Source organism: Echinops telfairi, unplaced genomic scaffold (genome assembly GCF_000313985.2).
Source record: "Echinops telfairi isolate 266 unplaced genomic scaffold, ASM31398v2 ScPeMD7_2;HRSCAF=8, whole genome shotgun sequence".
NCBI lineage: Eukaryota > Metazoa > Chordata > Mammalia > Afrosoricida > Tenrecidae > Echinops > Echinops telfairi.
Window position 1 is genome coordinate 60,379,256 of NW_022103898.1, and position 15,653 is coordinate 60,394,908.

At 39.1% G+C, this 15,653-nt stretch overlaps 1 protein-coding gene across 1 annotated transcript in view; it reads right to left on the reverse strand.

The window, feature by feature from the left end:
* Positions 1-9,981: 9,981 nt before the first annotated feature.
* The window catches only part of RAB21 (RAB21, member RAS oncogene family), a 43,184-nt gene continuing 37,512 nt past the window's right edge, over positions 9,982-15,653 (reverse strand). Inside the window, exon 7 of the mRNA XM_004700446.2 lies at positions 9,982-12,312. Within this exon, the coding sequence (XP_004700503.1) occupies positions 12,170-12,312 (143 nt within the window). The 3' untranslated portion in view covers positions 9,982-12,169. The remainder of the gene's footprint in view (positions 12,313-15,653) is intronic.

Sequence of the window (15,653 nt, forward strand, 5' to 3'; positions counted from 1 at the left end):
AAAATAATAATTTATATACTATCAAGGGTGCAGGAGGGAGAAGGGAGAGGGAAGTGGGGAGGGAGGGAAAAAAATCAGGAGCTGATACCAAGGGCTCAAGTAGAAAGCAAATGTTTTGAGAATGCTGCTGGCAACAAATGTACAAATGTGCTTGACACAATGGATGAATGTATGGATTATGATGATTTGTATGAGCCCCCAATAAATGATTTAAAAAAATCTCTATCATTAAGTATTTTTGGACACTGTTCTCCCACCCAGTTTTCAACTTTCCCCCAGAATAGTGGTAGGCTATCTAGTTCTCTAATTGAGTGTATGTCAGGAGAATGAATAGGCAACAGTGCCACCACCAACAGGATCCAGGGCTGCAGACCGCACCAGGCGGCACTGCCAAAGTGTTTGTGTAGTGTTTCCACAGAAATTTATGATCTTTAATTAAAATGTGCCAATTGTTGTAACAGTGAACACATTTTTGGTAAACCCAGTTAACATGTATCAACACACCACAATGTAAAAGTTCTGCTAATTTACTTTTTGAACGATCTAATGTGCTCAAGTCAGAACTGTCATTATTCCCCAAGTACAATAGCACTTAGAACCATGTGGTTTAAGCTGCACATGCTACAAACACACAATGTTTTTTTGGCTGCCAGTGTTTGTGTAGTCACTGATTTTGTCAAAATTTCTGGTATGTTAGCTACAATAGGAGGGGGTGTACTGCGCCGCCCCCCCCCCAAAAAAAAGGAGATAAGCTCCACTGGGCGGAGCTTTTGTAGCATGCATCCACCCCGGTGAGCAATGGCATGGCCTGGGAGGTTCTCTCTAGTCACAGTGAATTTTCTCGTGAAGGCAGTTTGGCTCACACCTCATTTTTGGTGATGAAGGATTTAAGAGAACACTGTGAGGCTTTGAAATTTGGTTTCCATTCAGGGAAAATTGCAGCAGAAACTGTTGTGATGTTGAATACAACGTACAAAGACAGCACAATGGGGAAAATGTAGATGTATGAGTGGTTTTCTCAGTTCAAAAAATGAAATGTCGATTTATTAAAAACCTTGTTCTGGACATCATCGACTTCCCAAATGTCGACTCAAGAGTCCGTTGCACCAGACTTTCTATTTCAAGGTTCTGAAGATTCTGTAACAGTGTGTGACAAAACAGGCCTGATTGGTGGCAGACAGGGGACTGGTTTAGCCACCACAACAAAGCATCTGCTTCACGCAGCCATCTCAGTGCACCAGTTTTTGGCCAAAAAAACAGCATGCCTCTCTCTCTTGCCCCCACGCACCTTACCTAACCTCACTCCATGGGACTTCTTTTGGTTTCTGTGAATGAAGAGGGACAGGAAAGGACAGCGGTTTGATGACACAGAAGTAGTGAAGGAAAAAAATGAGAGAGGTGCTGTCAGCCATCCAAACTAATGTGTTTGAAAATTGTTTCCAAGAATAGAATCGCAGATATGACAAATGTATTAAATGTAATGGAGTGTACTTTGAAGGTAGTATGGTTGTTTCGAAAAAAAAAAATTGGGATCAGTTATCAGGCATCAAAGAACAAAAAAATCATATCATTGTGTGCTCACCTCCATGATAGGATCGCTGAAGACAAATAGGTGCATAAGCAAATGTGGTGAAGAAAGCTGATGGTGCCTGGCTATCAAAAGATATAGCGTCTGGGGACTTAAAGGCTTGAAGGTAAACAAGCGGCCATTTAGCTCAGAAGCAACAAAGCCCACATGGAAGAAGCACACCAGCCTGTGCGATCACAAGGTGTCGAAGGGATCAGGTATCAGGCATCATCAGAACAAAAAAATCTTACCATAGCGAATGAGGGGGGGGAGTGCGGAGTGGAGACCCAAAGCCCATTAGTAGGCCACTGGAGATCCCCTTGCAGATGGGGCTAAGGGAGGAGACGAGCCAGACAGGGTGCAATGTAGCAATGATGAAAAATACAACTTTCCTCTGGTTCCTAAATGCTTCCTCCCCCGCCCACTATCATGATCTGAATTCTACCTTGCAAGTTTGGCTAGACCAGAGAGTGTACACTGGTACAGATAGGAACTGGAAACACAGGGAATCCAGGGTGGATGATCCCTTCAGGACCAGTGGTGTGAGTCGCGATACTGGGAGCATAGAGGAGTAGGTGGTTGGAAAGAGGTAACCGATTACAAGGATCTACATGTGACTACCTCCCTGGGGGACGGCCAACAGAGAAGTGGGTGAAGGGAGATGTCGGACAGGACAAGGTATGACAAAATAAATATTTATAAATTATCAAGAGTTCATGAGGGAGGGGGGAACAGGGAGGGAGGGGAAAAAAAGAGGACCTGATGCCAGGGAGTTAAGTGGAGAGCAAATGTTTTGAGAATGATGAGGGCAATGAATGTACAAATGAGCTTTACACAATTTATGTATGTATGGATTGTGATAGTTATATGAGCCCCTAATAAAACGATTAAAAAATTAAATACATAGCTTTGGGGGAAAAAATCCAGGTCTTTTTAGGTCCCCCCTCATTGTGGCATTAATGTTGGTGTACCTATAATCATTAGCTTTTTTTGAGAATGTAGTAGTAATTAGAGGAAGAGGGGGGAAAGGCTTCTGCTCAATTACTAATAATGTTGAAACTAATAATTCAACATACATTTCACAGAACAATTTTGTTGTATTTATATAATATTACATTTACATAATTTATGACTATATATATCACATACTATTCTATGATTATAGAATTCATAACAAGCAGCACTAACGATTCTGTAGGATCTGGTATAGGAGGGGTGGAGGTGACACCAATCCCAGTCATGTTAACAGACAGCGACCTAATAAGTTCAAAGAATCAGAGAACAAAGATGGTAAGACTATCCAGAGACAGCATTAGCAAAAACCGTGGCACAAGTTTTGGAATTCTTCACACAAATGTCAGCAAACCGGAACTTCTGTGCAGCTTTTGATCATAGAAAAAGTTGGCAATTTTTTTTTCGGTTGACTCTGAATGAGGTTTTAGTTAACCTTACGTGACTAATGGTCATGGAAGCAAACCTCACTTTCTCTAATGAGACTCTGAACTGACTTTGATTGTACTAGACAAGGGACATCTTCAATTTTTTTTTAATAGAAATGCTTGGCTTAGATTTCCTGATGCCCCTCCCTTTAAGAGATTTCTCCATCTCTCCAAATACTGAGTTTCTTTGACAATGTATTTTTTGAGTGGCTATTGTTGGATTCTTGGATTTTAAAATTTTGAATTGAAGATCTTGCTAATTCTTATTTATATACTCTGCTCATACTCTTTGGATTAAATGCCACTAGAAAAGGACAAATGAAAGTCATTTGCCAACAGCTCATTAAAGATGACATCCAAATAGCTAATAAACATATGAAAAAATGTTCATGATCATTAGCCATCTGGGAGATGCAAATCAAAGCAACAATGAGATATCACTGTACACCAACAATGACAGTCCAAGTTAAAAACATAAAAAAACAAAACAAATGCTAGATTGTGTGTGAAGAGGCTGGAAGCCTTGTACACTGCTGGTGGAACTGTCAGTATGTACAACCATTATGAAAGCGATATGGCGATAACTCAAACAACTGGGAATAGACATACCATATAACCCAGCCATCCTCTACTGGGTAATATCCCCTAAAGTTGTAAGAGCCGTAACACAAACAAATACACGCACTCCCGTGTTCATCACATGTGATAACATAAACAAGTATATGCATCCCACTGTTCACAATAGCAAGAAGTTGTAAACAACCCAGATGCCCACCAGTAGATGATAAAGAAATGTTGGTACACACAATACTATCACTAAGAAACAATGATGAAATCACAAAGCACCTCATGACACATTAGAGGATGGGCCTGGAAATTATTATGCTGAGTGAAATGAGTCCATCATAAAAAGACTAATATTGCATGAGACCACCACTGTAAGGATAAAAGTCAAGACAATGACTTGAATAACAAAGGGAACAAACATTCCACTTTACTGGTGAGGGCAAGAAAGGGAAGATGAAGCAATGAACTAGACTCTAGTAGAGGGTTGACAGGTACTGACTTGGAGAGGGAGGTTGGAGGACACAGAAGGAGAAGGAAAAGCAGGGTGGGGTAGATGACTGGTCTGAACTGTTGAATGCAGAATTGACAGTCTGAAATGTAAATGCGCCACTCAATTCACAATAAAATTAATACTAAAATACTGAATTGCATACACACACACACACATCATTTACCAGATTTACTGGAGCTCTCAATCAACACTGCAATCTTAATCTTTAGCTTAGTTCCACATTTAAGGAAATCCCCCAAATGTTTACTCTGTAATCATAACCCTGTCAAATACTCCACAGATGAGAATCACTTTATTCCATATGCAGAAAATAATTAAAATTTTTGATTGGAAGAAGCAGCCATACATCATTATTCCTAGGAACAGAGAGAGCAAATGTTGGGGAACAAAAACTGTCAAATGTCAGTCTCATTGGGGCAACATTCTGAGGATAAGTGTATTCAGTAATCTGTTGGCCTAGAAAGGTTTCAGGAGGTTCCCAAGATAAAGTCATTGGCTTCAGGCTACTTAACTATCCTTAACACATAAAACTTTACAAATCTCCAGATAAGAATCTACCTCTCCCTGGCCCTTATCAATGACCATCTCCAATAAAGTTAATCCACAAGTATGCCTTTCACTCATAGATTTCTGATACCACTACTGCTGGCCTTGCAATCTTCTGTTGGGGGAGGAAAGAGTTGTACTTATGTCAGTTCTTTGGTTAAAGGTTTCTTTCAGGTTTTGAAAGAAGTCTTTGTGGTCATTTTGGGAATGGGCAATTTGTCACTCAGAGATAGCCCCGTGTCCTCAGAGAATCTTGTTCTTGCTATATTTTTTTTCCTTGAGAGTTCTTCTATTTTAAAGATTTGTCACTGGATCACTAAAAGTACTCACCATTTGTGCTTTTCAGAATGAAAATGAATAGAAGCGACTTCATAAATCTCCAAATTAAATGTCTGTTAGATGCAGGTGCACTGCTTTCATCCTGGCAGAGCAGAAAGCCAAATGCTGAGGATTAAGAACTGTGGAATGTCAGCCTCATCAAGGCAACATTGGCAGGGGCATGCAAGGGGCATATCCCTATATCATAAGCAGGTCTTTAAAGAGTGCATTCCCAGGGACAAGTAGATGGATTCTGGGCCCCCACTGAACTCTAGCCCCAATTCAAGACCAGTTAGTTCTGATAGTATGGCCCTGCTGTAGACTCACTTGCATGAAATGATCATTGAAGATAAAGGTGTTACAGCAAAGTGAGGTGAAGAAAGCAGATGGTGCCCAGCTACCAATTGGAATAGTGTCTGGGGTCTTAAAGGCTTGTATTCAAATGAGCGGCCACCTAAGTGAGGAGCCAATTAAGCCCACCAATTAAGTACACCAGCTTGTGTGATCCAATGATGACAATAATAAAATTTAAATACGATGAAGGGAAAAGTATGAGTTAAAACTGTGAACACCCAATTTGTGGAAGGTTGTGTGGATAGTGGAAGCCCAAAACCCATCTGCAGAGTATCTAGTCAGATTAAGTGGCTGGCAGAACTTCTCTAGGCACAGGCAAAGGTCTGGAACAGCCTTACTATCAAACACAGATCATTGTAATCCCCATTATGCTGGATCAAACTTGATACTTGGTCAGTTGGCCTCCCTCTAGACCCAATCTGAATTTGTTCTAGATGTAAGGATCTTTTGCTTGTTCCATGACAAAAACTTTCCTTTTAAAATATTGATGGTGGTCCTTTTCCCTTACTCATTTTTTTAATCTTTTATTACTATTGTTTTATCCTTACCACTTCATTTTGTTTGTTCTTTATTGTTTCTGTTGGTTTACTAGTTTGTGAAGCACACACAGGAGTGGATACATTAGAGAAAATAACTGATGCAAGGGTTTGTAGGGGATATAGGGTGGGTAGGGGACAGATGGAAAGTTGAGGGAATTTGGGGAGTAAGCAGTGAAGGTGGGAGGGGGGAGGGAGCACTAGAACTGAATGTGAATGTGATTACACAGCTCATTTTAAAGGTGATTTAGTCAAGAAAGAGAAAGAAAATGTTCTGAAATTGATTGTGGTAATGATAGTACAATTCTTGATATGACTGAACTACTGAATTGTGTGATATGGGGATTAAGTGCCAATAAAACTGTTACAAAATGCAGTTCACACTATTTTCTTCCCCCAAAAGGTCAAGAGGAAAACTAGATAATACAATAATATCAAAAATATCATTAAAGGCAATGGAAAGAATATTAAAATTCAGACATGGATTAAGCTCTCCTTTGGGCCTGTACCTCCCATTTCAGGTAGAAAACGAGGATCCATACTTTCAAATCACAAAGTTCATTCAGAAACGCATAAACTATACTGAATGGATTGTCTTGGGTTACTGTCAGATGACAGGGCAACATCTGTTAAAGGCAAGGAAAATAGTCTGATTGCTTTATAAAACAAAAGGGTTTTCTTTTTGTAAATAAAAACTACAAAACTGTCTCAATAAGTCGGAAGAAGTGTTTCTTCACCACTACCATAAAACTACTATCAGAAAAGCAATCCGGGATAAAGATATCTTTAAATAAGAAATAAACTGTTCTACTTTATTCTGGCTTGAAAATGTATCTGTTTGCACAACTGAAAACATTCTGCCAACTTTACTCAAATTCACCATAAACTTCAACTACTATCATTCTAAAATCTCCAACCCCAAGACTTTGACTGGTAATACCTGATCAAAGAACGTGATTGGTATGTATAGTTGATTGGGGCAGCCTCTGAAAAAGGTCATCATAATTTGCAAACTTCAGGTTTACTACAGGAAAGAGGTCGGTTCCCTAACTCTAAGCTGACTAGAAAGGAAGGCACTTTGGTTATAAAGGGCCTCTGTATCTGCCTTAGTGTAAGCACTCAATATCAAAACAAAGCAAACCTCACGGTCATCAATTAGACTTCAACTCAGTGACAGTATACCAAATACACAGCCATGGAGTTAATTCCGACTCAGAGACTCATTGGAGGGCTCCCCAGACTGTCATTCTTTATGGGACCCGACAGCCTCATCGTTCTCCAGTGGAGCAAAGCAGGTGTTGGGTCCCAACCAGCTTTGGGTTAGCAGCCCAATGCCTCTCAGCCCCACCAGCGCTCCTTCTCACTCACTGCCATTGAGTCAGTGTTCATAGCCACCTTATAGGGGAGGGTAGAACTGCCCCTGTGGGTTTCCAAGACTGTAACCCTTTACAGGACGAAAAAGCACATCTTTCTACCGAAGAGCAGCTAGTGGTTTCAATCTGATGACCTTGCAGTTAGCAGCCCAAAGCATAATCACTACTTCATCAGGGTACCCTACAGCTCCTTAGTGGGTTACCTTATGGCCCACTGTGGTCAAGTCATTTCAACTCAGTGACCTTGAGAGGTCCCAAGGCTTTATAAATCTTCAGTGGAGCTGCCTGCCAAGTCTCCTAGCAGTCGCTGTGGAATCCAACCACTGACCTCAGCAGCAGTGCTTTAAACAGTGCACCACCAGGATTCCTCAACCCACTGCCATTCGTCAACTCTGATTTATAATGACCCTATAGGGCACAGAATTAATTGCTCCATAAGGTGTCAGAGACTGTATCTTTATGAGTGCAGTCTCATCTTTCTCTCAGGGAGTGACTGGTTTTCAATAAATGAGTCAAAATAGAAAAATGTCCTAAGCTGAATATTTTAAACTCTTTAAGAGACTATGCAGAAATAACTTTTTAAAAATCTTGTAGTCTTGTGTCGAACCTGCTCTCTGAATTATTTTCATTAAAGGTAAAATTTGAATAATGTATTTTTTTAATCCTGTAGCTCACACATTTCACTTTGTGCCAGTGTTCATGGGTTAATGGCTTTGATAGTGCAGAGCAGCAGCTGAAAAGTCATTGTTGGGAATACAGCAATGCTCCCCAGGCAGGGCAATACACCAAAAAACAAGGCCAGCCCAGAATTAGCTACGCATTAAGGAGTCTGGAATTGCACACTACTCTTTCCAACCCTATTTCCACAGGGGAGAAAAGACAGATTGATGACTTTTTTCTGGAATGCTACAACTAGTAAGCATAAAATATTTCAGGAGTTGTCATTAAGGTGCTAGCACCAAACCACACTTACTGCCATCAAGTGGATTCTCTACAGGTCAGGTTAGAACCGACCTTGTGGGTTTCAAGACTTAACTCTTCAAGGGAATGCCTTGTCTTTCTCCTTCAGAGTGGCTGGTGGTTTCAAACTGCTGGCTTTGTCATTAGCAGCCACCAGAGCCCCTTGACCAAATTCCAGCAGTCATCCTTAGTTTAACTTTGCTTAAAGTACAGCTCTTGTTGGTTCTTGGTAAACTGCATCATAGTGAAGGGTGAAATTTGACATGAAAGTTGCTTGAGGGAATTAAGAATCTGACAAAGGCCCAAAATAATTCATATTGACAGTTACACACCAAATTGTTAACAAAGGGACCTTCTAAGGAAGTTCATTGGGATGGTGGAGAAAAGGAGATCTGCAAAGAGCTTTTCATTGTTTGCTCTGAACTTAAAAGCACATATAGTGTGAATTTGGGGTACGAGGAACCCTGTGTTACAAGGCAACTTCAAAAATTTCATGGGAAAATTGAATTAAACAAGAGACTTTTGCTATAAGCTTTTTAAAGACCCTTTGTATATGAGTAGCATGAGTTACCTATGCAGTGTAGTTTATCCTGCCCTCTCCCTGTCAACTACGCTTTTTCCCTCAAAAAGTTAAATAATATGCTGAAAACTGGATCTTAAAGTATGTCAACAGTAGACCAAAAGTAATGAGCTTCAAACGAATTGCAAGCAAATATGTTTCTGGTTCCCCTTACTAACATGCTTAAGGAGGTATCTGATATTCTAAGTTAAGAACTGGCCTTGCACTTAAATTTTATCGTACTGAAATCTTTTTAACTGGATTTCTTTTGGGAATCATGTAGTCAGGGGCTACAAAACAATGCAACCAGAAATGTAGGAAAAAAGAAATCGAAAAGTACTTCTTGATAGACTTCCTAGATGTGTTGGGAAGAGGAGGAAAAAATGTTGCAAATCATGTGTGTGGTAAAACACAATTTTTATGAAAATTAAAAACCCACCAACTATATATTGCTATAGCTAAGTATTTAGGGGTCTCCAAAGTTTATGGAACAATGGAATTAAAAGATTACATAATTTTCCCATGAGTTTCCAGAGGCCACCCTGTACATATACTTAAATGACCAGCACAGTAACTGAGGAGCATGTCTCCGAGTAGACACTGTAAAGGAGTTGGACTGACCGACAACGGACTCAAATACAGCTGGGAGAATGGCACGTGGCCGGACAGGATCCCCTTCTGTCGCACACAGGGTTGCCCAGTGGGAACAGACGCAACAGCACCTAGTAATAATTACTATTTCGGAGCAGTCCCTGGAGGGGTACACAGACTTTTTTCCTAAAATATATTCTTTTTTATAAGCCCTGGTGGCCTTAAAAGTGCTACGTGAGTCTGAGATGGTAGTTCCCCAGCTGCTCCACAGGAGACAGATACAGCTTTCTGCTCCTGTACAGATGTACGGCCTTGGAAACCATATCTGGGGTTGCCGAGTTGGACCTGACCTGATGGCCGTGGGCTGGAATGGAGCACAACAGGTTTTTGGTGGGAGGCACTTTTAAATTTCTAAGAAGAAACACATACATGATTGTGTACTTTTAACAGAATAAAATATTCAAGTACATTTTAATTACTATTTAAACCATTTTCAATATGCTACACTTGAAATAGTTGAAAAAAATACTGGCTTTATCTACCTATTACTGTTACTACAAAACATGACGACTTATATCTTTCTCCTAATAGCACAATTAGGGCAAGGGCACACCAGGTTTATTAGATTGGTGAAGTAAGTATGAGAGAAATGTCCTCAACCTTGGTTTACTGTTCTTTTATTTCCTTTTGTTGATGTATTGCAGTTGATTGATCCTCTTACATTATTCTTTTACTCTATTCCTGGCTAACGACAAATGCAAGTATACCATAGTATCTATTAGTGCCAATGAACAGGCCTACATTACAATGAAAAAGAATGTAATGTTGGAGGTTAAGAAAGATACATAGAATGTATTTAACTCCAGTGCAGAACTTACTTACCATTTTCATCAGTAAGAAAGAATGGCAAAGCTTGCTTTATTCCCTCATAAGGAGCACAAAAACATTTAATGTGCCAATGGTCATGATTTCTACCTCTACGTCCTCACTCCACCATCTCCTCCCAAAAACACCAGCTTCACAAAGAAGCAAGAGACTACACAGAATACAATCATCCCACAAAAGAAGACTGTTTTAACTTATCTCCTTTACTCTTACTCCTACGCCCACCTCCCAAAACACAATGAACAGCAATCAGTGCACTGAGTTTGGCAAGGGCAATATTAAAGAAGGACAAGGGAGGAGTGCTCACAGAACACAATACTAGTTTTAAGTTAAAATTCTAACACTGCAACATGCAGGTGTCAATTCATTCAAATTTTCAAAGGCATTTGAGAATCTTTTTGCTGTTATTTAAAGATACATAATCAATAGCTTTAACCTTTTAATAGCCTCTTCCTCACTCACACTAAGTTTTATTGCATACTACAGCTTCTTATGAGAAGTAAATCCAGGGGCCATTCCATTTTATCTCAGACATAACATTTACTAGTTTTCCAAGCATGACAGAAATGGAAAAATATATATATTAGAACAAGAGCAATTTGTTAATTTCCACAATCTGTGTTCCTTCTGTGAGCAGTGCCGGATTCTATTAAAATTAACAAATTTAAATTCAGTCCTATGCTTGAAAAAACTAATGAGGGACTAATTTACAAAGTATACAAGAATATAATTTTATAATAAATCTTTCCAGTGTTTGCTAAAACTGCATTACATGTCTCCCTTCCGAAACATAGGACAACTCTTATAAAATGAAACAAAAACTTTGTGTTCAACTCTGACAAGCCATGAACAAACCCAGCTTGACCACTACTAGCATGCTGTACGAATGACTCTTGGTAATCGGCTACTGGGTGGGAATTCTTCCCCTCTTCTCACTCCACTGAACCCATCTCATATAAAGCATAAGAGAAAGCTACAACGGTCAGAAAGCTAACGCCGTTGCAGAGTGAAACTCAATATGCTTCACTCAAATACTTCTAAAGTAACCATCCTAAAGCAAAACTGGTAGATGTACTTCTTTTACAAAAACAAAAAACACAAACTAAAAGGCAAATGTTGCTGATCAATCTCAGATGGATTTACAGGGGGGAAAAAGTGACAGCAGTAGTAGTTCAAGTAAAGAATGTGTGAAAATTTTAACACGCCCACTTTCAAATTAAGACAAAAGTGAAGAGGAGCTATGATCTGCATAACATAGAGTCAAAAAGCTTAGGCATTATCACCAAATGTTAATTCACTTTACAGTCATCAATGAGACTATTGTAAATATTTTTGCACCTTGCACTTGTAAAAGCAGATAAAATATTTAATATGTAATATACAATGTATTTTACCAGCTCAGCATAAAGGATGAATATAGATTATATCAAAGTAGTAGACAGTTAGGGGCCTGTGCAAACCCTGCAAAAATAGTACTTCAGGAATCTGCTAATTAAAAAACAAAAAAGAGAAACAGTTTGCTGTTCAGAAGTGATGATACAATTCAAACTACCACAAAATACAAAGGGCTGCAAAAACGTTTACCATTCCAACAACATATATAAGTTATTAAATAAAGATTTGATTTAAAAGAATATAAATGAAGCCTTTTAAGTAGGTCTTTTCTACATGCATATTATTCCTCATTAAGGAAAAAAAATATGTAAAAAGGCCATTGGTAATTGCTTTGTTAACATTTGTAGAAAATGCCAATTCTCTGGTCACAAACTCCACTAAGTTTAGCACTTAAGGTCTCTGCAGTGTTATAAATGTATTTTAAAATACTGTTAATTCTCTAACTCCATTGGTAAAATAACGTGACTTGGAATATGGCAGTCTTCGTGTTGAGGGCAATGATCCACAGTTTTTGTGTATATGTGTGTGGTTTTGTTGCTGCTGTTGGTCATTTCTTTTGAGTGAGGAGTTATCCAGAGGAACAGCACCCTCCGCCACCACTCTGGGCCTGAGGTTCGTCATCGATGATCTGTACACCTCGCCGTGCAGCTCCTGGTTGACTAGAGCCATTGCCTTTTGCCCTCTCATCCACTTGTGCTGTTTCTATCATCCCTAAGAGAAGGAAAAAGCAGAAAATATTAAGACTACAGGTCTTGGAGTTTTTTTGTCTCAATAATTTCAGTATGCTAGAGTTCTACTTTCAACCAATAAAGAAACAAAAACGTAGAAGTTCTAAAAATTTTGGATCCTGAATGTGTATTTGTCCAGGGTTATGACCAGAGTGATATCAACACAAAAGACATTTTTTTTTGCTATAAACAAATGGCCATGTACAAGTATAATCCTTAAGATTTTCAAATCATATTTAAAATAGTAGGGGTTCCAGTCAAGATGGTGCCAAGCTGTACCAGAGGATGCACACTGGTACAGATGGGAACTGGAAACACAGGGAATACAGGACAGATGATCCCTTCAGGACCAGTGGTGAGTGGTGAGAGAGGAGGGTGGAGGGAAGGTGGGGTAGAAAGGGGGAACCTATTACAAGGATCTACATATAACTTCCTCTTTGGCGTCGGTCAACAGAAAAGTAGGTGAAGGGGGACGTCCTGTTGGACAGTGTAAGCTTTGACAATAATGGCTTGTAAATTATCAAGGGTTCATGAGGGAGTGGGAACAGGGAGGGAGGGGAAAAATGAGGAGCTGATGCCAGGGGATCAAGTGGAAAACAGATGTTTTGAGAATGATGATGGCAACAAATGTGCAAATGTGCTTGACACAATGGATGTAATGTATGGATTGTGATAAGAGTTGTACAAGCCCCCAATAAAATAATTACAAAAAAACACAGTTTTAAAAAAGCAGGGTTAAGTGGAAAAGGTAGGAGCCTTGAAATGATTCGCATTGGGCTGCTAACTGCAGGGTCAACAGTCTGAAACCGCTAGCCTCTGGAGAAAGGTGAGCCTTTTTGCTCGCAGTGAAGACTTCCATTCTCAGAAAGCTACAGGGGCAGTTCTACCCTGTCCTATAGGGTCACTAAGAGTTGGAACTGACTCTATGGCAGTGAGTTTGGTTTTTTTGTTTTGTTTGGTTATAAGTATAAAGGTTTTGCTACCAGGGCTTCAGTTCACTCATGCACAGATTTATTCCTAAGAAAAATGTGTTTAAGCATATCTCTGTGATCAGTAATGATCGCAGAAAAATTCTCAATAATACAATTACCAACTCCTCTGAGGGAAGAAAGATGGCACCATTGGCTCTCGTAAAGATTTAGGCTCAGAAACCAAAGGGACAATTTTATTCTACCCTATTGGGTCACTATGAATAGGAAGCAACTCAATGGCAGATTTTTTTCTTGTCTTGTTAGGGCATCCCTTTAAAATAAGAATATATTTTGTGCTGTAGAAAAATACTATTTTATAGGTCAGGGCTACTTTCAAATTATTAAGAACTCAAGTGAATATCTTCCCAAATCATTGACACTTTGCAAAAAGTTTTACAGGAAGGCTGCCCAACAAAATATGAGTTTTTAGATAGATCTAGTGTTTTAAGGAAGGTCAGGAAAACTATAATGATGAGCTAAGAGAGAGAAAAGCATCAACCTCAACAAATGAGATTGGGTGAAGTCAGAAACAGAAAAAAATGTAAAATTACTACTGATGCTATAGTTACTGAAGTTAGGATCCCACACAATTCATCATTTCCAATCTTAAGAGGACATCTTGGCCTTAGAAAACTTACAGTTGGCTAGATGCCAGAGTGTTGTACAAAGATACTAGTTAAAAGAGCTGATTCTTCCATCAACGTCTAATGTAAGATCAGAGTTAATGAAGATGATTTTATGGAATGAATTCTAAGCAATCTTGGATTTAGCAATGCAGCCCAGTGAGCAAGGTTCAATCCAAAAATCCAAACAGTGGATTAGAGGGCATCCGCTCAGCTAGTTGCCTTTGAGGCAGGGGTCAGCTCAGAAGATTATGGGGACAGTTTTGAAGGATTCCAAAGGGGTGATCAAGATAGATTTCGCTCAAAGGACACAGGATGGACGCTGGAGCTCATTAGGAAACAGATTAAAGAATACTGAAAATTGCATCAGTGAGAAAAAAAGTTAGGAAAGCTGCCCCAAAGATATTTTTTTTCTTCAGGACAATGCTCCTGCTAACTATTTTAGGGTAGCAAGAGTGGTCCTATAAGAATTGCTTGGAACACCTTACCCCCTTCACCCGACAGCACGGAATGTCTCTTTAGACTCCTTTTTGTTCCCCAAAGTCAAAGAATTGAAAAGCAGCATGATTTGAGTCCCAAGAGGATGGAAAAACTGTTTGACAGTGTAAATCAAAGAACAGTATAATTCAGGGAAGGGTAAGAGATATGGAAACATTGCCTTCAGACCTTTATCGACTTAGAGAAAGGATATTACAAGGAACAGCAGCTTCACATTTTTATATTTTTGTGTAATTAAGGTTTCTACAATTGAACAGTATATTTTTAATCAATTTCTGTGTCTAAGACATAGGTTCCCAAACTTATTTGGCACCCCCTTAAAAAAAATTCCTCAGTTTGAAATATAGCCCATAATCCAGGATTCTCAATGTCATTGAGCTGATGCTGACTTACATAGCAACTCTGCAGGACAAGGGAGACCTGCCCCTATGGATTTTAAAACTGTAACTCTTTGTGGGAGTAGAAAGTCCCGTCTTTAGCAGCCCAATGTGTAACCACTATGCCACAGATAAGTATCCCTTATCCAGGATACCGTGTAGAAATCTGCTTCTGTAGTGCCCCTGGATCATTCCAGTGGCCCACAGGGGGAGGTATAGCCTAGTTTGGAAACACTGGTTTACGAAGTTAAAATTGCTCCATGTACAATTGATTTTAAAAAACAAGATGAATTCATTTACTACAAATATATCATTTTAAGCATTTGCTATTTGAAAAGAATAAGAGCATTTAAGATGGAGAAGAAAAATTAAAGTTGGAGAAATGTATCGAATATCAAAAATATGAAGCTATATTAATCAACAATGTCATAATGGTGAATGGACAGACATACTTCAAACTACATATAAAAACTGACAAATTTGAATTCAGATATATCTGAAACACGGATTTTCAAATCAAGGTGTGGAAGGCGGATTCCACTGAAATAAAACAATATAAATTCTATTTCTATTTCCTTAAACTTGCAATATTTTATGTGTGTTTATAATACATAAAACTACACTAAAATTTGTACATGGCAAATAACTTAAATACACACACACACACAGGGAATACTCTGTTCACTGAGGAAGATGTTGAGACTGACAACAATTATAAACCACTCATGGAGAGTTTATCCAAGTACCTGCATCTTCACTACCTGGGAGCTTGACAGAAATAAGAATCTTAGGTCCACATCAGACCTACTGAGGATTCTTATTTCTATTAAGATCTCCAAGGGATATAAAAGTTTA